This window comes from Oncorhynchus nerka, linkage group LG22 (assembly GCF_034236695.1).
Source record: "Oncorhynchus nerka isolate Pitt River linkage group LG22, Oner_Uvic_2.0, whole genome shotgun sequence".
Lineage (NCBI taxonomy): Eukaryota > Metazoa > Chordata > Actinopteri > Salmoniformes > Salmonidae > Oncorhynchus > Oncorhynchus nerka.
Window position 1 is genome coordinate 87,002,643 of NC_088417.1, and position 24,132 is coordinate 87,026,774.

The 24,132-nt window shown below is 45.7% G+C and overlaps 1 protein-coding gene across 1 annotated transcript in view; it reads right to left on the reverse strand.

Annotated features, from left to right (window-relative positions):
* The window catches only part of LOC115121427 (A disintegrin and metalloproteinase with thrombospondin motifs 6-like), a 182,464-nt gene that overhangs the window by 46,761 nt on the left and 111,571 nt on the right, over nt 1-24,132 (reverse strand). The window contains exon 6 of the mRNA XM_065006834.1: nt 183-285. Within this exon, the coding sequence (XP_064862906.1) occupies nt 183-285 (103 nt within the window). The remainder of the gene's footprint in view (nt 1-182; nt 286-24,132) is intronic.

Here is a 24,132-nt window from a genome sequence, read left to right on the forward strand (position 1 = left end):
ATTCGTCACCCCCCAGATCCTGGACCTGGGGAATGACGTCACTACAGCACTGTCACTGGGAGAGATAGCTGGGGCTGCCAACATAAACCATCGTTACACACACACACAACTACAAACGGGTGGAGAAAAACAGAGCGATGGAGTGGAGCGATGGATGGATTGACGCATTATTCCGATCTCACCTCCGGTGTAGGGCTTCCAGTTGTAGTATTTCCCACGGAACGGCAAACTGTCGAAGTCGGCACACTGCTTCTCACGGAAATCCCGCGATCCCAATGGACACGCCTGGAAAACAGCAAAACAAAACATTAGAATATGTCAGGGTATGCAACGCAGTGCTAGCTGTGCCACCAGAGATTCTGGGTTCGAGGCTCATGGGGTGACGCACAATTGGCCTAGCGTCATCCAGGTTAGGGAGGGTTTGGCCGGCAGGGATATCCTTGTCTCATCGCGCACTATTTTTATTTTTATTTGACCTTTATTTAACTAGGCAAGTCAGTTAAGAACAAATTCTTATTTTCAATGACGGCCTAGGAACAGTGGGTTAGTTGCCTGTTCAGGGGCAGAACAACAGATATGTACCTTGTCAGCTCGGGGATTCAAACTTGCAACCTTTCGGTTACTAGTCCAATGCTCTAACCACTAGGCTACCCTGCCACCCCAGAGACTCCTGTGTCGGGCCGGGTGCAGTGCACACTGACCAGGTCGCTAGGTGTACGGTGTTTCCTCTGTGTGTGTGTGTGTGTGTGTGTGTATGTGTGTGTGTGTGCGTATGTGTGTGTGAAAGCCAGCAGCACTTTCCCTCAGGACAAATAAAAACTCTGAGTTTGCTCAGGTCAAAGCTATATCTCACAGGCTGAAAGTAGAGCAGGCTAAACAGGACTGAACACCCCCACACACACACACTACAGGCCTGAACCCAGCTGAAGGAAAGGGTGACCGGCGTTCATTACTATGCTGCATCAGATGGAGTGCTGCATCAGATGACCTGGCCTACATAGTCACTCGACCTAGACCCAATTAAAATGGTTTGGGATGAGTTGGACTGCAGAGTGAAGGAAAAGCTGCCAACAAGTGTTCAGCATATGTGGGAACTCCTTCAAGACTGTTGGAAAAGGATTCCAGGTGATGCTGGTTGAGGGAATGCCAAGAGTGTGCAAAGCTGTCATCAAGGCAAAGGGTGGCTACTTTGAGAATCTCAAATCTCAAATATATTTTTGGGTTACTGCATGATTCCATATGTGTTATTTCATAGTTTTGATGTCTTCACTATTATTCTACAATGTAGAAAATAGTAAAAATAAAGAAAAACCCTTGAATGAGTAGGTGAGTAGGAATCTTATGTCTTAATTAAAGGGGCAGTGTTGTATTTTTAGACAGGCTTGATAATGGAATTAAGCCAATAGGCAGAGGGGTTAACTAGATTTTATTTTATTTATCTGTTATTTTACCAGGTAAGTTGACTGAGAACACGTTCTCATTTGCAGCAACGACCTGGGGAATAGTTACAGGGGAGAGGAGGGGGATGCATCAGCCAATTGTAAAGTGGGGATTATTAGGTGACGGTGATGGTTTGAGGGCCAGATTGGGAATTTAGCCAGGACACCAGGGTTAACAACCCTACTCTTACGATAAGTGCCATGGGATCTTTAATAACCTCAGAAAGTCAGGACACACGTTTCACGTCCCATCCGAAAGACAGCACCTTACACAGGGCAGTGTCCCCAATCACTGCCCTGGAGAATTGGGATATTTTTTTTTCGACCAGAGGAAAGTGTGCCTCCTACTGGACCTTCAACACCACTTCCAGCAGCATCTGGTCTCCCAGCCAGGGACTGACCAGGACCAACCCTGCTTAGCTTCAGAAGCAAGCCAGCAGTGGTATGCAGGGTGGTATGCTGCTGGCAAATCATCTAATTCTCTGTATGGCAATAATAATGAATTTACAACACAATACAATGCATTTTACAGCCACCAATTTGGCCCATGGTGTTACAGACAATGTACAAAATCATGAATTAATGTCAAGCCCTTCATAATGTAAAAACCTTTTAAAAGTCTTACACAATGTAGGCCTCATTGAACACCACATGTAGGCTACTGTAGGCTACATCATAGAAATCAAAAGCTATTTCCATGTGAAAATGTTCTGGGATTTGTTCCATTTGGTTTTGTTGGTAGGCCTACATTGTGCTCCAATATCCACAATAGCCTATTGGCTACAGTCTAAAACTGAAATTGCACAAGTTTCCACTCACAAGACCTAAAAATTTGCTCAGTGCCTCAAAATATCAGAAGGAACATTGGTGAGTGTGCAGTGCGGACCACTGCTCTAGAGAACAACATATACTCAATTGTACCTGCATTCAATACTAATTTCAGGTCAATAAAGTTTTCTGTAATACATTGAAGGCAGTCTGCAGTTCAGATAGAGACTGGTCAACCTTGGGGGCAAAAGCATACACAACAGTATCATCGGCATACAAGTGCAGGTTACAATTTTTTACAGACAAGATATTGTAATGTAAACAATAAAAAGTACAGTACTTGGGCCACCTTCCAAACCTTGTGTCACGCCTTGGCCATAGAGAGGTTTTATTCTCTATTTTGGTTAGGCCAAGGTGTGACTAGGGTGGGCATTCTATGTTGTTTTTTCTGTTTTTGTATTTCTTTGTTTTTGGCCGGGTATGGTTCTCTCTCAATCAGGGACAGCTGTCTATCGTTGTCTCTGATTGGGAACCATACTTAGGTAGCTCTTGCCCACATGGGTTTTGTGGATAGTTGTTTTCGGTATTGTTAGTTTCCTTACAGAACTGTTCGTTTTCCTCTTTGTTATTTTTTGTTGTAGTGTTCTGATTTTAATAAAATATCATGAACACGTCTCATGCTGCGCTTTGATCCAGTCATTCACAGGAAGAGGATCGTTACACCTTGGGAATAGTACCAGATATGATCGTCAGGTTAAAAATATCGGTTAATGATCCAGCAATCAGGGGGGCAGAGAGCTGCAGTAAAAACGGACGAAGCTCATCAGCCCCAGCTGATTTTTTTTTTTTTACACCAATCTTAAGGCATCTACTGTAGCACATCACAGGTAGAAAATTGTTGAAATGAAAACAAAGATGCACTAGAAGTTGAAAGGTTACCCGTCAGAGGGAAGAGGAGTCGATTGACTGACCAGGGTCAATTAAAACACTGTTTCTCTCAAATAAAAAGCCTGCAGAGATAAAATGATAAAAAGCGTCACTTGTCTCATTCTTCTCAGTTCTGATGCCAGAGTCAGACAGAACCTGCTCAGGCAGGGAAGAAAATGGATCTGTACGTGCATTACTGTTTTCCAAAATGTTGAAGGATCAGAGAGAGCTTAAAAAGAAGCCTGATTTAGCGGTCTTAATGGAGATAGTACATCTGTTTCTCAATTGTCTGAAAGATTGCCAGTCCATTAGAGTCAATTTTCCTTGCTTTGGCCCAGGCCTGATTTCTCATCTGAAAGAGCTCAGATAGCTCATTGTGTTAATTTGCCAGAGGAATATATATGAAGGAGAAAGGGTCAGGAATACAGGGTATAGTGGCTAAATCAGATAAACTGGGTGGTTCGAGCCCTGAATGCTGACTGGCTAAAAGCTGTGGTATATCAGACCGCATACCATGGGTATGACAAAACATTTATTTGTACTGCTCTAATTATATTGGTAACCAGTTTAAAATAGCAATAAGGCACCTTTGGGTTTGTGAAATATGGTCAATATACCACAGCTAAGGGCTGTGTCCTTGTCACGGCTGTTGGTTTAAGAAGGTGAGGACCAAGGTGCGGCGTGGTACGTGTTCATCCTTTTATTAATGGAACTGAACACTGATTAACAAAGAGAACAACCAAAACAGTTCTGTCTGGTGCAGACACAAAAAACAGAAAGCAACTACCCACAAAACCCATGTGGGCCAGAGCTATGGTTCTTATTCAGAGACAACGATAGACAGCTGTCCCTGATTGAGAACCATACCCGGCCAAAAACAAAGAAATACAAAAACATAGAAAAAACAACAAAGAATGCCCATGTGGACACCCCTTCAAATGAGTGGATTCGGCTATTTCAGCCACATCCGTTGCTGACAGGTATATCAAACCGAGCACACAGCCATACAATCTCAATAGACAAACATTGGCAGCAGAATGGCCTTACTGAAGACCTCAGTGACTTTCAACGTGGGGCTGTAATAGGATGCCACCTTTCTAACAAGTCAGTTTGTCAAATTTCCGCCCTGCTAGAGCTGCCCCGGATCAACTGTAGGTGCTGTTATTGTGAAGTGGAAACGTCTAGGAGCAACAACAAACCTAAGATCACCATGTACAATGCCAAGCGTCGGCTGGAGCGGTGTAAAGCTCGCCGCCATTGGACTCAGTGGAAACGCTTCTGTGCTTCCAAATTTGGGGCAACAGTTGGGAGAAGGCCCTTTCCTGTTTCAGCATGACAATGCACCTGTGCACAAAGTGAGGTCCGTACAGAAATAGTTTGTCGAGATCGGTGTGGAAGAACTTGACTGGCCTGCACAGAACCCTGACCTCAACCCCATTGAACAACTTTGGGATGAATTGTAACGCCGACTGCGAGCCAGGCCTAATCACCCAACATCAGTGCCCGACCTCACTAATGCTCTTGTGGCTGAATGGAAGCAAGTCCCCGCAGCAATGTTCCAACATCTAGTGGAAAGCCTTCCCAGGAGGCTGTTATAGCAGCAAAAGGGGGACCAACTCCATATTAATGCCCATGATTTTGGAATGAGATGTTCGACGAGCAGGTGTTTGTCTAGAGGTAACACACTCTGTCTAGAGGTAACACAATCTGTCTAGAGTTAACGCACTCTGTCTAGAGGTAACGCACTCTGTCTAGAGTTAACGCACTCTGTCTAGAGTTAACACACTCTGTCTAGAGTTAACGTACTCTGTCTAGAGGTAATGCACTCTGTCTAGAGGTAACGCACTCTGTCTAGAGGTAACCCACTCTGTCTAGAGGTAACGCACTCTGTCTAGAGTTAACGCAATCTGGCTAGAAGTAACGCACTCTGTCTAGAGGTAACACAATCTGTCTAGAGTTAACGCACTCTGTCTAGAGGTAACGCACTCTGTCTAGAGTTAACGCACTCTGTCTAGAGTTAACGCACTCTGTCTAGAGTTAACGTACTCTGTCTAGAGGTAACGCACTCTGTCTAGAGGTAACGCACTCTGTCTAGAGGTAACCCACTCTGTCTAGAGCTAACGCACTCTGTCTAGAGTTAACGCACTCTGGCTAGAAGTAACGCACTCTGTCTAGAGGTAACGCACTCTGTCTAGAGGTAACGCACTCTGTCTAGAGATAACATACTCTGTCTAGAGGTAACACACTCTGTCTAGAGGTAACGCACTCTGTCTAGAGGTAACGCACTCTGTCTAGAGATAACGCACTCTGTCTAGAGGTAACGCACTCTGTCTAGAGGTAAAGCACTTTGTCTAGAGATAACACACTCTGTCTAGAGGTAACACACTCTGTCTAGATGTAACACACTCTGTCTAGAGGTAACAAACTCTGTCTAGAGGTAACACTCTGTCTAGAGTTAACACATTCTGTCTAGAGTTAACACACTCTGTCTAGAGGTAACACACTGTCTAGAGGTAACACATTCTGTCTAGAGGTAACACACTGTCTCGAGGTAACGCACTCTGTCTCGAGGTAACGCACTCTGTCTAGAGGTAAAGCACTCTGTCTAGAGGTAAAGCACTCTGTCTAGAGATAACGCACTGTCTAGAGGTAACGCACTCTGTCTAGAGTTAACACACTCTGTCTAGAGGTAACACACTCTGTCCAGAGGTAACACACTGTCTAGAGTTAACACACTCTGTCTAGAGGTAACACACTGTCTAGAGGTAACACACTGTCTAGAGGTAACACACTCTGTCTAGAGGTAACACACTCTGTCTAGAGGTAACGCACTCTGTCTAGAGGTAAAGCACTTTGTCTAGAGATAACACACTCTGTCTAGATGTAACACACTCTGTCTAGAGGTAACACACTCTGTCTAGAGGTAAAACACTCTGTCTAGAGGTAACGCACTCTGTCTAGAGGTAACGCACTCTGTCTAGAGGTAACGCACTCTGTCTAGAGGTAACACACTCTGTCTAGATGTAACACAATCTGTCTAGAGGTAAAGCACTCTTTCTAGATGTAACACACTGTCTAGAGTTAACACACTCTGTCTAGAGGTAACCCACTCTGTCTAGAGGTAACACACTCTGTCTAGAGGTAACACACTCTGTCTAGAGTTAACGTACTCTGTCTAGAGGTAACGCACTCTGTCTAGAGGTAACGTACTCTGTCTAGAGGTAACCCACTCTGTCTAGAGCTAACGCACTCTGTCTAGAGTTAACACACTCTGGCTAGAAGTAACGCACTCTGTCTAGAGGTAACGCACTCTGTCTAGAGGTAACGCACTCTGTCTAGAGATAACATACTCTGTCTAGAGGTAACACACTCTGTCTAGAGGTAACGCACTCTGTCTAGAGGTAACGCACTCTGTCTAGAGATAACGCACTCTGTCTAGAGGTAACGCACTCTGTCTAGAGGTAAAGCACTTTGTCTAGAGATAACACACTCTGTCTAGAGGTAACACACTCTGTCTAGATGTAACACACTCTGTCTAGAGGTAACAAACTCTGTCTAGAGGTAACACTCTGTCTAGAGTTAACACATTCTGTCTAGAGTTAACACACTCTGTCTAGAGGTAACACACTGTCTAGAGGTAACACACTGTCTAGAGTTAACACACTCTGTCTAGAGGTAACACACTGTCTAGAGGTAACACACTGTCTAGAGGTAACACTCTGTCTAGATGTAACACACTCTGTCTAGAGGTAACACACTCTGTCTAGAGGTAACGCACTCTGTCTAGAGGTAACGCACTCTGTCTAGAGGTAACACACTCTGTCTAGATGTAACACAATCTGTCTAGAGGTAAAGCACTCTGTCTAGATGTAACACACTGTCTAGAGTTAACACACTCTGTCTAGAGGTAACCCACTCTGTCTAGAGGTAACACACTCTGTCTAGAGGTAACACATTCTGTCTAGAGGTAACACATTCTGTCTAGAGTTAACACACTCTGTCTAGAGGTAACACACTGTCTAGAGGTAACACACTGTCTAGAGGTAACGCACTCTGTCTAGAGGTAACACACTCTGTCTAGAGGTAACACACTCTGTCTAGAGGTAAAGCACTTTGTCTAGAGATAACACACTCTGTCTAGAGGTAACGCACTCTGTCTAGATGTAACACACTTTGTCTAGAGGTAACACACTCTGTCTAGAGGTAAAACACTCTGTCTAGAGGTAACGCACTCTGTCTAGAGGTAACGCACTCTGTCTAGAGGTAACGCACTCTGTCTAGAGGTAACACACTCTGTCTAGATGTAACACAATCTGTCTAGAGGTAAAGCACTCTGTCTAGAGGTAACGCACTCTGTCTAGAGGTAACACACTGTCTAGAGGTAACGCACTCTGTCTAGAGGTAAAGCACTTTGTCTAGAGATAACACACTCTGTCTAGAGGTAACACACTCTGTCTAGATGTAACACACTCTGTCTAGAGGTAACACACTCTGTCTAGAGTTAACGCACTCTGTCTAAATCAAATCAAATCAAATCAAATCAAATTTTATTTGTCACATACACATGGTTAGCAGATGTTAATGCGAGTGTAGCGAAATGCTTGTGCTTCTAGTTCCGACAATGCAGTGATAACCAACAAGTAATCTAACTAACAATTCTAAAACTACTGTCTTATACACAGTGTTAGGGGATAAAGAATATGTACATGTATATGAGTGAGTGATGGTACAGAGCAGCATACAGTAGATGGTATCGAGTACAGTATATACATATGAGATGAGTATGTAGACAAAGTAAACAAAGTGGCATAGTTAAAGTGGCTAGTGATACATGTGTCATAAGGATGCAGTCGATGATGTAGAGTACAGTACGCACTCTGTCTGAGATGAATAATGTAGGGTAAGTAACATTATATAAGGTAGCATTGTTTAAAGTGGCTAGTGATATATTTACATCATTTCCCATCAATTCCATTATTAAAGTGGCTGGAGTTGGGTCAGTGTCAATGACAGTGTGTTGGCAGCAGCCACTCAATGGTGGCTGTTTAACAGTCTGATAGCCTTGAGATAGAAGCTGTTTTTCAGTCTCTCAGTCCCAGCTTTGATGCACCTGTACTGACCTCGCCTTCTGGATGATAGCGGGGTGAACAGGCAGTGGTTCGGGTGGTTGATGTCCTTGATGATCTTTATGGCCTTCCTGTAACATCGGGTGGTGTAGGTGTCCTGGAGGGCAGGTAGTTTGCCCCTAGGTGATGCGTTGTGCAGACCTCACTACCCTCTGAGAGCCTTCTGTTGAGGGCGGAGCAGTTGCCGTACCAGGCGGTGATACAGCCCGCCAGGATGCTCGATTGTGCATCTGTAGAAGTTCGTGAGTGCTTTTGGTGACAAGCCGAATTTCTTCAGCCTCCTGAGGCTGAAGAGGCGCTGCTGCTGCGCTCTTCTTCACGACGCTGTCAGTGTGAGTGGACCAATTCAGTTTGTCTGTGATGTGTATGCCGAGGAACTTAAACTTGCTACCCTCTCCACTACTGTTCCATCGATGTGGATAGGGGGTGTTCCTCTGCTGTTTCCTGAAGTCCACAATCATCTCCTTAGTTTTGTTGACGTTGAGTGTGAGGTTATTTTCCTGACACCACACTCCGAGGGCCCTCACCTCCTCCCTGTAGGCCGTCTCGTCGTTGTTGGTAATCAAGCCTACCACTGTTGTGTCTCCGCAAACTTGATGATTGAGTTGAGGCGTGCGTGGCCACGCAGTCGTGGGTGAACAGGGAGTACAGGAGAGGGCTCAGAACGCACTTGTGGGGCCCCTGTTGAGGATCAGCGGGGAGGAGATGTTGTTGCCTACCCTCACCACCTGGGGCGGCCCGTCAGGAAGTCCAGTACCCAGTTGCACAGGGCGGGTCGAGACCCAGGGTCTCGAGTAACACTCTGTCTAGAGTTGATGACGAGCTCTTGAGGGTACTATGGTGTTGAATGCCGAGCTGTAGTCGATGAACAGCATTCTCACATAGGTATTCCTCTTGTCCAGGTGGGTTAGGGCAGTGTGCAGTGTGGTTGAGATTGCATCGTCTGTGGACCTATTTGGGCGGTAAGCAAATTGGAGTGGGTCTAGGGTGTCAGGTAGGGTGGAGGTGATATGGTCCTTGACTAGTCTCAAAGCACTTCATGATGACGGAAGTGAGTGCTACGGGCGGTAGTCGTTTAGCTCAGTTACCTTAGCTTTCTTGGGAACAGGAACAATGGTGGCCCTCTTGAAGCATGTGGGAACAGCAGACTGGTATAGGGATTGATTGAATATGTCCGTAAACACACCGGCCAGCTGGTCTGCGCATGCTCTGAGGGCGCGGCTGGGGATGCCGTCTGGGCCTGCAGCCTTGCGAGGGTTAACACGTTTAAATGTCTTACTCACCTCGGCTGCAGTGAAGGAGAGACCGCATGTTTTCACACTCTGCAGGCCGTGTCAGTGGCACTGTATTGTCCTCAAAGCGGGCAAAAAGTTATTTAGTCTGCCTGGGAGCAAGACATCCTGGTCCGTGACTGGGCTGGGTTTCTTCTTGTAGTCCGTGATTGACTGTAGACCCTGCCACATGCCTCTTGTGTCTGAGCCATTGAATTGAGATTCCACTTTGTCCCTGTACTGACGCTTAGCTTGTTTAATAGCCTGCGGAGGGAATAGCTGCATTGTTTATATTCGGACATGTTACCAGACACCTTGCCCTGATTAAAAGCAGTGGTTCGCGCTTTCAGTTTCACGCGAATGCTGCCATCAATCCACGGTTTCTGGTTTGGGAATGTTTTTATCGTTGCTATGGGAACGACATCTTCGACGCACGTTCTAATGAACTCGCACATCGAATCAGCATTCGTCAATATTTTCATCTGACGAATACGAGGTAAACATGTCCCAGTCCACGTGATGGAAGCAGTCTTGGAGTGTGGAGTAGCTTGGTCTGACCAGCGTTGGACAGACCTCAGCGTGGGAGCCTCTTGTTTAAGTTTCTGCCTGTAGGCAGGATCAACAAAATGGAGTCGTGGTCAGCTTTTCCGAAAGGGGGGCGGGGCAGGGCCTTATATGCGTCGCGGAAGTTAGAGTAACAATGATCCAAGGTTTTACCACCCCTGGTTGCGCAATCGATATGCTGATAAAATCAGCAGAGTTAACGCACTCTGTCTAGAGTTAACGTACTCTGTCTAGAGGTAACGCACTCTGTCTAGAGGTAACGCACTCTGTCTAGAGGTAACCCACTCTGTCTAGAGCTAACGCACTCTGTCTAGAGTTAACACACTCTGGCTAGAAGTAACGCACTCTGTCTAGAGGTAACGCACTCTGTCTAGAGATAACATACTCTGTCTAGAGGTAACGCACTCTGTCTAGAGGTAAAGCACTTTGTCTAGAGATAACACACTCTGTCTAGAGGTAACGCACTCTGTCTAGATGTAACACACTTTGTCTAGAGGTAACACACTCTGTCTAGAGGTAAACACTCTGTCTAGAGGTAACACACTCTGTCTAGAGGTAACACACTCTGTCTAGAGGTAACACACTCTGTCTAGAGGTAACACACTCTGTCTAGATGTAACACACTCTGTCTAGAGGTAAAGCACTCTGTCTAGAGGTAACTCTGTCTAGAGGTAACACTCTGTCTAGAGTTAACACACTCTGTCTAGAGGTAACACTCTGTCTAGAGGTAACACACTCTGTCTAGAGGTAACACACTCTGTCTAGAGGTAACACACTCTGTCTAGAGGTAACACACTCTGTCTAGAGGTAACACACTCTGTCTAGAGGTAACACACTCTGTCTAGAGTTAACACACTCTGTCTAGAGGTAACACACTCTGTCTAGAGGTAACACACTGTCTAGAGGTAACGCACTCTGTCTAGAGGTAACGCACTCTGTCTAGAGGTAACACACTCTGTCTAGATGTAACACAATCTGTCTAGAGGTAAAGCACTCTGTCTAGATGTAACACACTGTCTAGAGTTAACACACTCTGTCTAGAGGTAACCCACTCTGTCTAGAGGTAACACACTCTGTCTAGAGGTAACACACTCTGTCTAGAGGTAACACACTCTGTCTAGACGTAACGCACTCTGTCTAGAGGTAACGCACTTTGTCTAGAGGTAAAGCACTCTGTCTAGAGATAACGCAATGTCTAGAGGTAACGCACTCTGTCTAGAGGTAACGCACTCTGTCTAGAGGTAAAGCACTCTGTCTAGAGATAACACACTCTGTCTAGAGGTAACAGGTAACGCACTCTGTCTAGAGGTAAACACTCTGTCTAGAGGTAAAGCACTCTGTCTAGAGATAACACACTCTGTCTAGAGGTAACACACTCTGTCTAGAGGTAATACACTCTGTCTAGAGGTAACACACTCTGTCTCAGAGGTAACACACTGTCTAGAGGTAACACACTCTGTCTAGAGGTAACACACTGTCTAGAGGTAACACACTCTGTCTAGAGGTAACACACTCTGTCTAGAGGTAACACACTCTGTCTAGAGGTAACACACTCTGTCTAGAGGTAACACATTCTGTCTAGAGTTAACACACTCTGTCTAGAGTAACACACTCTGTCTAGAGGTAACACACTCTGTCTAGAGGTAACACACTCTGTCTAGAGGTAACACACTCTGTCTAGAGGTAACACACTCTGTCTAGAGGTAACACACTCTGTCTAGAGGTAACACACTCTGTCTAGAGGTAACACACTCTGTCTAGAGGTAACACACTCTGTCTAGAGGTAACACACTCTGTCTAGAGGTAACACACTCTGTCTAGAGGTAACACACTCTGTCTAGAGGTACACTCTGTCACTCTGTCTAGAGGTAACACTCTGTCTAGAGGTAACACACTCTGTCTAGAGGTAACACACTCTGTCTAGAGGTAACACACTCTGTCTAGAGGTAACACACTCTGTCTAGAGGTAACACACTCTGTCTAGAGGTAAACACTCTGTCTAGAGGTAAACACTCTGTCTAGAGATAACACACTCTGTCTAGAGGTAACACACTCTGTCTAGAGGTAAACACTCTGTCTAGAGGTAACGCACTCTGTCTAGAGGTAACACACTCTGTCTAGAGGTAACACACTCTGTCTAGAGGTAACACACTCTGTCTAGAGGTTAACACACTCTGTCTAGAGGTAACACACTCTGTCTAGAGTTAACACACTCTGTCTAGAGGTAACACACTCTGTCAGAGGTAACACACTGAGAGGTAACACACTCTGTCTAGAGGTAACACACTGTCTAGAGGTAACACACTCTGTCTAGAGGTAACACACTCTGTCTAGAGGTAACACACTCTGTCTAGAGGTAACACACTCTGTCTAGAGGTAACACACTCTGTCTAGAGGTAACACACTCTGTCTAGAGGTAACACACTCTGTCTAGAGGTAACACACTCTGTCTAGAGGTAACACACTCTGTCTAGAGGTAACACACTCTGTCTAGAGGTAACACACTCTGTCTAGAGGTAACACTCTGTCTAGAGGTAACGCACTCTGTCTAGAGGTAACGCACTCTGTCTAGAGGTAACACACTCTGTCTAGAGTAACGCACTCTGTCTAGAGGTAACACACTCTGTCTAGAGGTAACGCACTCTGTCTAGAGGTAACGCACTCTGTCTAGAGGTACACACTGCACTCTGTCTAGAGGTAACACACTCTGTCTAGAGGTAACGCACTCTGTCACACTCTGTCTAGAGGTAACACACTCTGTCTAGAGGTAACACACTCTGTCTAGAGGTAACACACTCTGTCTAGAGGTAACACACTCTGTCTAGAGGTAACACACTCTGTCTAACACACTCTGTCTAGAGGTAACACACTCTGTCTAGAGGTAACACACTCTGTCTAGAGGTAAACACTCTGTCTAGAGGTAACACACTCTGTCTAGAGGTAACACACTCTGTCTAGAGGTAACACACTCTGTCTAGAGTAACACACTCTGTCTAGAGGTAACACACTCTGTCTAGAGGTAACACACTCTGTCTAGAGGTAACACACTCTGTCTAGAGGTAACACACTCTGTCTAGAGGTAACACACTCTGTCTAGAGGTAAACACTCTGTCTAGAGGTAAACACTCTGTCTAGAGGTAACACACTCTGTCTAGAGGTAACACACTCTGTCTAGAGGTAACACACTCTGTCTAGAGTAACACACTCTGTCTAGAGGTAACACACTCTGTCTAGAGGTAACACACTCTGTCTAGAGGTAACACACTCTGTCTAGAGGTAAACACTCTGTCTAGAGGTAACACACTCTGTCTAGAGGTAACACACTCTGTCTAGAGGTAACACACTCTGTCTAGAGGTAACACACTCTGTCTAGAGGTAACACACTCTGTCTAGAGGTAACACACTCTGTCTAGAGGTAACACACTCTGTCTAGAGGTAACACACTCTGTCTAGAGGTAACACACTCTGTCTAGAGTAACACACTCTGTAAGAGCACTCTGTCTGTAAACACACTCTGTCTAGAGGTAACGCACTCTGTCTAGAGGTAACTCTGTCACTCTGTCTAGAGGTAACACACTCTGTCTAGAGGTAACACACTCTGTCTAGAGGTAACACACTCTGTCTAGAGGTAACACACTCTGTCTAGAGGTAAACACTCTGGTAACACACTCTGTCTAGAGGTAACACACTCTGTCTAGAGGTAACACACTCTGTCTAGAGGTAACACACTCTGTCTAGAGGTAACACACTCTGTCTAGAGGTAACACACTCTGTCTAGAGGTAACACACTCTGTCTAGAGGTAACACACTCTGTCTAGAGGTAACACACTCTGTCTAGAGACTCTGTCTAAGGTAACACTCTGTCTAGAGGTAACACACTCTGTCTAGAGGTAACACACTCTGTCTAGAGGTAACACACTCTGTCTAGAGGTAACACACTCTGTCTAGAGGTAACACACTCTGTCTAGAGGTAACACACACACTCTGTCTAGAGGTAACACACTCTGTCTAGAGGTAACACACTCTGTCTAGAGGTAACACACTCTGTCTAGAGGTAACGCACTCTGTCACTCTGTCTAGAGGTAACGCACTCTGTCTAGAGGTAACACACTCTGTCTAGAGGTAACACACTCTGTCTAGAGGTAACGCACTCTGTCTAGAGGTAAACACTCTGTCTAGAGGTAACACACTCTGTCTCGAGGTAACGCACTCTGTCTCGAGGTAATGCACTCTGTCTAGAGGTAACGCACTCTGTCTAGAGGTAACGCACTCTGTCTAGAGGTAACACACTCTGTCTAGAGGTAAACACACTGTCTAGAGGTAACACACTGTCTAGAGGTAACACACTCTGTCTAGAGGTAACACACTCTGTCTAGAGGTAACACACTCTGTCTAGAGTTAACACACTCTGTCTAGAGGTAACACACACTGTCTAGAGGTAACACACTGTCTAGAGGTAACACACTCTGTCTAGAGGTAACACACTCTGTCTAGAGGTAACACACTCTGTCTAGAGTTAACACACTCTGTCTAGAGGTAACACACTCTGTCTAGAGGTAACGCACTCTGTCTCGAGGTAACGCACTCTGTCTAGAGGTAACGCACTCTGTCTAGAGGTAAAGCACTCTGTCTAGAGGTAACGCACTCTGTCTAGAGTAACACACTCTGTCTAGAGGTAACACACTCTGTCTAGAGGTAACGCACTCTGTCTAGAGGTAACACACTCTCTGTAACACACTCTGTCTAGAGGTAACACACTCTGTCTAGAGGTAACGCACTCTGTCTAGAGGTAACGCACTCTGTCTAGAGGTAACGCACTGTCTGCACTCTGTCTAGAGGTAACACACTCTGTCTAGAGGTAACGCACTCTGTCTAGAGGTAACGCACTCTGTCTAGAGGTAACGCACTCTGTCTAGAGGTAACGCACTCTGTCTAGAGGTAACGCACTCTGTCTAGAGGTAACACACTCTGTCTAGAGGTAACACACTCTGTCTAGAGGTAAACACTCTGTCTAGAGGTAACACACTCTGTCTAGAGTTAACACACTCTGTCTAGAGTTAACACACTCTGTCTAGAGGTAACACACTCTGTCTAGAGAGTAACACACTGTCTAGAGGTAACACACTCTGTCTAGACACTCTGTCTAGAGGTAACACACTGTCTAGAGGTAACACACTCTGTCTAGAGGTAACACACTCTGTCTAGAGGTAACACACTCTGTCTAGAGTAACACACTCTGTCTAGAGGTAACACACTCTGTCTAGAGGTAACACACTCTGTCTAGAGGTAACACACTCTGTCTAGAGGTAACACACTCTGTCTAGAGGTAACACACTCTGTCTAGAGGTAACACACTCTGTCTAGAGGTAACGCACTCTGTCTAGAGTAACGCACTCTGTCTAGAGGTAACGCACTCTGTCTAGAGGTAACACACTCTGTCTAGAGGTAACGCACTCTGTCTAGAGGTAACTGCACTCTGTCTAGAGGTAACGCACTCTGTCTAGAGGTAACGCACTCTGTCTAGAGGTAACGCACTCTGTCTAGAGGTAACGCACTCTGTCTAGAGGTAACGCACTCTGTCTAGAGGTAACGCACTCTGTCTAGAGGTAACGCACTCTGTCTAGAGGTAACGCACACTGTCTAGAGGTAAAGCACTCTGTCTAGAGTTAACACACTCTGTCTAGAGTTAACACACTCTGTCTAGAGGTAACACACTCTGTCTAGAGGTAACACACTGTCTAGAGGTAACACACTCTGTCTAGAGGTAACACACTCTGTCTAGAGGTAACACACTCTGTCTAGAGGTAACACACTCTGTCTAGAGGTAACACACTCTGTCTAGAGGTAACGCACTCTGTCTAGAGGTAACGCACTCTGTCTAGAGGTAACACACTCTGTCTAGAGGTAACACACTCTGTCTAGAGGTAACACACTCTGTCTCGAGGTAAGACTCTGTCTAGAGGTAACGCACTCTGTCTAGAGGTAACGCACTCTGTCTAGAGGTAACGCACTCTGTCTAGAGGTAACACACTCTGTCTCGAGGTAACGCACTCTGTCTCGAGGTAATGCACTCTGTCTAGAGGTAACGCACTCTGTCTAGAGGTAACGCACTCTGTCTAGAGGTAACACACTCTGTCTAGAGGTAACGCACTCTGTCTAGAGGTAACGCACTCTGTCTAGAGGTAACGCACTCTGTCTAGAGGTAACGCACTCTGTCTAGAGGTAAAGCACTCTGTCTAGAGTTAACACACTGTCTAGAGGTAACACACTCTGTCTAGAGGTAACACACTCTGTCTAGAGGTAACACACTCTGTCTAGTGGTAACACACTCTGTCTAGAGTGGTAACACATTCTGTCTAGAGTTAACACACTCTGTCTAGAGGTAACACACTCTGTCTAGAGTTAACACATTCTGTCTAGAGGTAACACACTCTGTCTAGAGGTAACACACTCTGTCTAGAGGTAACACACTCTGTCTAGAGGTAACACACTCTGTCTAGAGGTAACGCACTCTGTCTAGAGGTAACGCACTCTGTCTAGAGGTAACGCACTCTGTCTAGAGGTAACGCACTCTGTCTCGAGGTAACGCACTCTGTCTAGAGGTAACGCACTCTGTCTAGAGGTAACGCACTCTGTCTAGAGGTAACGCACTCTGTCTAGAGGTAACGCACTCTGTCTAGAGGTAACGCACTCTGTCTAGAGGTAACGCACTCTGTCTCGAGGTAACGCACTCTGTCTAGAGGTAACGCACTCTGTCTAGAGGTAAAGCACTCTGTCTAGAGATAACACACTCTGTCTAGAGGTAACACACTCTGTCTAGAGGTAACACACTCTGTCTAGAGGTAACGCACTCTGTCTAGAGGTAACGCACTCTGTCTAGAGGTAACACACTCTGTCTAGAGTTAACACACTCTGTCTAGAGTTAACACATTCTGTCTAGAGTTAACACACTGTCTAGAGTTAACACACTCTGTCTAGAGGTAACACACTCTGTCCAGAGGTAACACACTGTCTAGAGTTAACACACTCTGTCTAGAGGTAACACACTGTCTAGAGGTAACACACTCTGTCTAGAGGTAACACACTCTGTCTAGAGGTAACACACTCTGTCTAGAGGTAACACACTCTGTCCAGAGGTAACACACTGTCTAGAGTTAACACACTCTGTCTAGAGGTAACACACTGTCTAGAGGTAACACACTCTGTCTAGAGGTAACGCACTCTGTCTAGAGGTAACGCACTCTGTCTAGAGGTAACGCACTCTGTCTAGAGGTAACGCACTCTGTCTAGACGTAACGCACTCTGTCTCGAGGTAACGCACTCTGTCTCGAGGTAACGCACTCTGTCTCGAGGTAACGCACTCTGTCTAGAGATAACGCACACTGTCTAGAGGTAACGCACTCTGTCTAGAGGTAACGCACTCTGTCTAGAGGTAACGCACTCTGTCTAGAGGTAACGCACTCTGTCTAGAGGTAACGCACTCTGTCTAGAGGTAACGCACTCTGTCTAGAGGTAACGCACTCTGTCTAGAGGTAAAGCACTCTGTCTAGAGATAACACACTCTGTCTAGAGGTAACACACTCTGTCTAGAGGTAACACACTGTCTAGAGGTAACATACTCTGTCTAGAGGTAACACACTCTGTCTGTCACACTCTGTCTAGAGGTAACACACTCTGTCTAGAGTTAAACACATTCTGTCTAACACACTGTCTAGAGTTAACACACTCTGTCTAGAGGTAACACACTCTGTCCAGAGGTAACACACTGTCTAGAGTTAACACACTCTGTCTAGAGGTAACACACTGTCTAGAGGTAACACACTCTGTCTAGAGGTAACACACTCTGTCTAGAGGTAACACACTCTGTCTAGAGGTAACACTCTGTCTAGAGGTAACACACTCTGTCTAGAGGTAACACACTCTGTCTAGAGGTAACACACTCTGTCTAGAGGTAACACTCTGTCTAGAGTTAACACACTCTGTCTAGAGGTAACACACTGTTTAGAGGTAACACACTGTCTAGAGGTAACACACTCTGTCTAGAGGTAACACACTCTGTCTAGAGGTAACACACTCTGTCTAGAGGTAACACTCTGTCTAGAGGTAACACATTCTGTCTAGAGGTAACACACTCTGTCTAGAGGTAACACACTCTGTCTAACACACTCTGTCTAGAGGTAACTCTGTCGCACTCTGTGTAACACACTAGGTAACGCACTCTGTCTAGAGGTAACGCACTCTGTCTAGAGGTAACGCACTCTGTCTAGAGGTAACGCACTCTGTCTAGAGGTAACGCACTCTGTCTAGAGGTAACGCACTCTGTCTAGAGGTAAAGCACTCTGTCTAGAGATAATGCACACTGTCTAGAGGTAACACACTCTGTCTAGAGGTAACGCACTCTGTCTAGAGGTAACGCACACTGTCTAGAGGTAAAGCACTCTGTCTAGAGGTAACACACTCTGTCTAGAGTTAACACACTCTGTCTAGAGTTAACACACTCTGTCTAGAGGTAACACACTCTGTCCAGAGGTAACACACTGTCTAGAGTTAACACACTCTGTCTAGAGGTAACACACTGTCTAGAGGTAACACACTGTCTAGAGGTAACACACTCTGTCTAGAGGTAACACACTCTGTCTAGAGGTAACACACTCTGTCTAGAGTTAACACACTCTGTCTAGAGGTAACACACTCTGTCTAGAGTTAACGCACTCTGTCTCGAGGTAACGCACTCTGTCTAGAGGTAACGCACTCTGTCTAGAGGTAACGCACTCTGTCTAGAGGTAACGCACTCTGTCTAGAGGTAACACACTCTGTCTCGAGGTAACGCACTCTGTCTCGAGGTAATGCACTCTGTCTAGAGGTAACGCACTCTGTCTAGAGGTAACGCACTCTGTCTAGAGGTAACACACTCTGTCTAGAGGTAACGCACTCTGTCTCGAGGTAACGCACTCTGTCTAGAGGTAACGCACTCTGTCTAGAGGTAACGCACTCTGTCTAGAGGTAAAGCACTCTGTCTAGAGATAATGCACACTGTCTAGAGGTAACACACTCTGTCTAGAGGTAACGCACTCTGTCTAGAGGTAAAGCACTCTGTCTAGAGTTAACACACTCTGTCTAGAGTTAACACACTCTGTCTAGAGGTAACACACTCTGTCTAGAGGTAACACACTCTGTCTAGAGGTAACACACTCTGTCTAGAGGTAACACACTCTGTCTAGAGGTAACACACTGTCTAGAGGTAACACACTCTGTCTAGAGGTAACACACTCTGTCTAGAGGTAACACTCTGTCTAGAGGTAACACATTCTGTCTAGAGTTAACACACTCTGTCTAGAGGTAACACACTCTGTCTAGAGTTAACACATTCTGTCTAGAGGTAACACACTCTGTCTAGAGGTAACACACTCTGTCTAGAGGTAACACACTCTGTCTAGAGGTAACACTCTGTCTAGAGGTAACGCACTCTGTCTAGAGGTAACGCACTCTGTCTAGAGGTAACGCACTCTGTCTAGAGGTAACGCACTCTGTCTAGAGGTAACGCACTCTGTCTAGAGGTAACGCACTCTGTCTAGAGGTAACGCACTCTGTCTCGAGGTAACGCACTCTGTCTAGAGGTAACGCACTCTGTCTAGAGGTAAAGCACTCTGTCTAGAGATAATGCACACTGTCTAGAGGTAACACACTCTGTCTAGAGGTAACGCACTCTGTCTAGAGGTAACGCACACTGTCTAGAGGTAAAGCACTCTGTCTAGAGTTAACACACTCTGTCTAGAGTTAACACACTCTGTCTAGAGGTAACACACTCTGTCCAGAGGTAACACACTGTCTAGAGTTAACACACTCTGTCTAGAGGTAACACACTGTCTAGAGGTAACACACTGTCTAGAGGTAACACACTCTGTCTAGAGGTAACACACTCTGTCTAGAGGTAACACACTCTGTCTAGAGGTAACACTCTGTCTAGAGGTAACACACTCTGTCTAGAGGTAACACACTCTGTCTAGAGTTAACGCACTCTGTCTCGAGGTAACGCACTCTGTCTAGAGGTAACGCACTCTGTCTAGAGGTAACGCACTCTGTCTAGAGGTAACGCACTCTGTCTAGAGGTAACACACTCTGTCTCGAGGTAACGCACTCTGTCTCGAGGTAATGCACTCTGTCTAGAGGTAACGCACTCTGTCTAGAGGTAACGCACTCTGTCTAGAGGTAACACACTCTGTCTAGAGGTAACGCACTCTGTCTAGAGGTAAAGCACTCTGTCTAGAGGTAATGCACAGGTAACACACTCTGTCTAGAGGTAACACACTCTGTCTAGAGGTAACGCACTCTGTCTAGAGGTAACACACTCTGTCTAGAGTTAACACACTCTGTCTAGAGTTAACACACTCTGTCTAGAGGTAACACACTCTGTCTAGGTAACACACTCTGTCTAGAGGTAACACACTGTCTGTAACACACTGTCTAGAGGTAACACACTCTGTCTAGAGGTAACACACTCTGTCTAGAGGTAACACACTCTGTCTAGAGGTAAACACACTGTCTAGAGGTAACACACTGTCTAGAGGTAACACACTCTGTCTAGAGGTAACACACTCTGTCTAGAGTTAACACATTCTGTCTAGAGGTAACACACTCTGTGTAGAGTTAACACATTCTGTCTAGAGGTAACACACTCTGTCTAGAGGTAACGCACTCTGTCTAGAGGTAACGCACTCTGTCTAGAGGTAACGCACTCTGTCTAGAGGTAACGCACTCTGTCTAGACGTAACGCAGAGGTAACGCACTCTGTCTAGAGGTAACGCACTCTGTCTAGAGGTAACGCACTCTGTCTAGAGGTAACGCACTCTGTCTAGAGGTAACGCACTCTGTCTAGAGGTAACGCACTCTGTCTAGAGGTAACGCACTCTGTCTCGAGGTAACGCACTCTGTCTCGAGGTAACGCACTCTGTCTAGAGGTAAAGCACTCTGTCTAGAGGTAAAGCACTCTGTCTAGAGATAACACACTCTGTCTAGAGGTAACACACTCTGTCTAGAGGTAACACACTGTCTAGAGGTAACATACTCTGTCTAGAGGTAACACATTCTGTCTAGAGTTAACACACTCTGTCTAGAGGTAACACACTCTGTCTAGAGTTAACACATTCTGTCTAGAGTTAACACACTGTCTAGAGTTAACACACTCTGTCTAGAGGTAACACACTCTGTCCAGAGGTAACACACTGTCTAGAGTTAACACACTCTGTCTAGAGGTAACACACTGTCTAGAGGTAACACACTCTGTCTAGAGGTAACACACTCTGTCTAGAGGTAACACACTCTGTCTAGAGGTAACACACTCTGTCTAGAGGTAACACACTCTGTCTAGAGGTAACACACTCTGTCTAGAGTTAACACATTCTGTCTAGAGGTAACACACTCTGTCTAGAGTTAACACATTCTGTCTAGAGGTAACGCACTCTGTCTAGAGGTAACACACTCTGTCTAGAGGTAACGCACTCTGTCTAGAGGTAACGCACTCTGTCTAGAGGTAACACACTCTGCACTCTGTCTAGAGGTAACGCACTCTGTCTAGAGGTAACGCACTCTGTCTAGAGGTAACGCACTCTGTCTAGAGGTAACGCACTCTGTCTAGAGGTAACGCACTCTGTCTCGAGGTAACGCACTCTGTCTAGAGGTAACGCACTCTGTCTAGAGGTAACGCACTCTGTCTAGAGGTAAAGCACTCTGTCTAGAGATAACGCACACTGTCTAGAGGTAACACACTCTGTCTAGAGGTAACGCACTGTCTAGAGGTAACACACTCTGTCTAGAGGTAACACACTCTGTCTAGAGGTAACGCACTCTGTCTAGAGGTAACGCACTCTGTCTAGAGGTAACGCACTCTGTCTAGAGGTAACACACTCTGTCTAGAGGTAACACACTCTGTCTAGAGGTAACACACTCTGTCTAGAGGTAAAGCACTCTGTCTAGAGGTAACACACACTGTCTAGAGGTAACACACTCTGTCTAGGTAAGCACTCTGTCTAGAGGTAACGCACTCTGTCTAGAGGTAACACACTCTGTCTAGAGGTAACACACTCTGTCTAGAGGTAACACTCTGTCTAACAGAGTTAACACACTCTGTCTAGAGTTAACACACTCTGTCTAGAGGTAACACACTGTCTAGAGTAACACACTCTGTCTAGAACACACTCTGTCTAGAGGTAACACACTCTGTCTAGAGGTAACACACTCTGTCTAGAGGTAACACACTGTCTAGAGTTAACACACTCTGTCTAGAGTTAACACACTCTGTCTAGAGTTAACACACTGTCTAGAGGTAACACACTCTGTCTAGAGGTAACACACTCTGTCTAGAGGTAACACACTCTGTCTAGAGGTAACACACTCTGTCTAGAGGTAACACACTCTGTCTAGAGGTAACGCACTCTGTCTAGAGGTAACGCACTCTGTCTAGAGGTAACACTCTGTCTAGAGGTAACGCACTCTGTCTAGAGGTAACGCACTCTGTCTAGAGGTAACACACTCTGTCTCTAACGCAGAGGTAACGCACTCTGTCTAGAGGTAACGCACTCTGTCTAGAGGTACGCACACTGTCACTCTGTCTAGAGGTAAAGCACTCTGTCTAGAGATAACGCACACTGTCTAGAGGTAACACACTCTGTCTAGAGGTAACACACTCTGTCTAGAGGTAACACACTCTGTCTAGAGGTAACACACTCTGTCTAGAGGTAACACACTCTGTCAGAGGTAACACACTGTCTAGAGTTAACACACTCTGTCTAGAGGTAACACTCTGTCTAGAGGTAACACACTGTCTAGAGGTAACACACTCTGTCTAGAGGTAACACACTCTGTCACTCTGTCTAGTGGTAACACACTCTGTCTAGAGTTAACACACTCTGTCTAGAGGTAACACACTCTGTCTAGAGTTAACACATTCTGTCTAGAGGTAACACACTCTGTCTAGAGGTAACACACTCTGTCTAGAGGTAACACACTCTGTCTAACGCACTCTGTCTAGAGGTAACGCACTCTGTCTAGAGGTAACACACTCTGTCTAGAGGTAACACACTCTGTCTAGAGGTAACGCACTCTGTCTCGAGGTAACGCACTCTGTCTCGAGGTAACGCACTCTGTCTAGAGGTAACGCACTCTGTCTAGAGATAACGCACTCTGTCTAGAGGTAACGCACTCTGTCTAGAGGTAACGCACTCTGTCTAGAGGTAACGCACTCTGTCTAGAGGTAACGCACTCTGTCTAGAGGTAACGCACTCTGTCTAGAGGTAAAGCACTCTGTCTAGAGGTAAAGCACTCTGTCTAGAGTAACACACTCTGTCTAGAGGTAACACACTCTGTCTAGAGGTAACACACTGTCTAGAGGTAACACACTCTGTCTAGAGGTAACACACTCTGTCTAGAGGTAACACACTCTGTCTAGAGGTAACACACTCTGTCTAGAGGTAACACACTCTGTCTAGAGTTAACACACTCTGTCTAGAGGTAACACACTCTGTCTAGAGTTAACACACTCTGTCACACTCTGTCTAGAGTTAACACATTCTGTCTAGAGGTAAACACTCTGTCTAGAGGTAACGCACTCTGTCTAGAGGTAACGCACTCTGTCTAGAGGTAACGCACTCTGTCTAGAGGTAACGCACTCTGTCTAGAGGTAACTGCACTCTGTCTAGAGGTAACGCACTCTGTCTAGAGGTAACACACTCTGTCTAGAGGTAACGCACTCTGTCTAGAGGTAACACACTCTGTCTAGAGGTAACGCACTCTGTCTAGAGGTAACGCACTCTGTCTAGAGGTAACGCACTCTGTCTAGAGATAACGCACACTGTCTAGAGGTAACACACTCTGTCTAGAGGTAACGCACTGTCTAACACACTCTGTCTAGAGGTAACGCACTCTGTCTAGAGGTAACGCACTCTGTCTAGAGGTAACGCACTCTGTCTAGAGGTAACGCACTCTGTCTAGAGGTAACGCACTCTGTCTAGAGGTAACGCACTCTGTCTCGAGGTAACACAC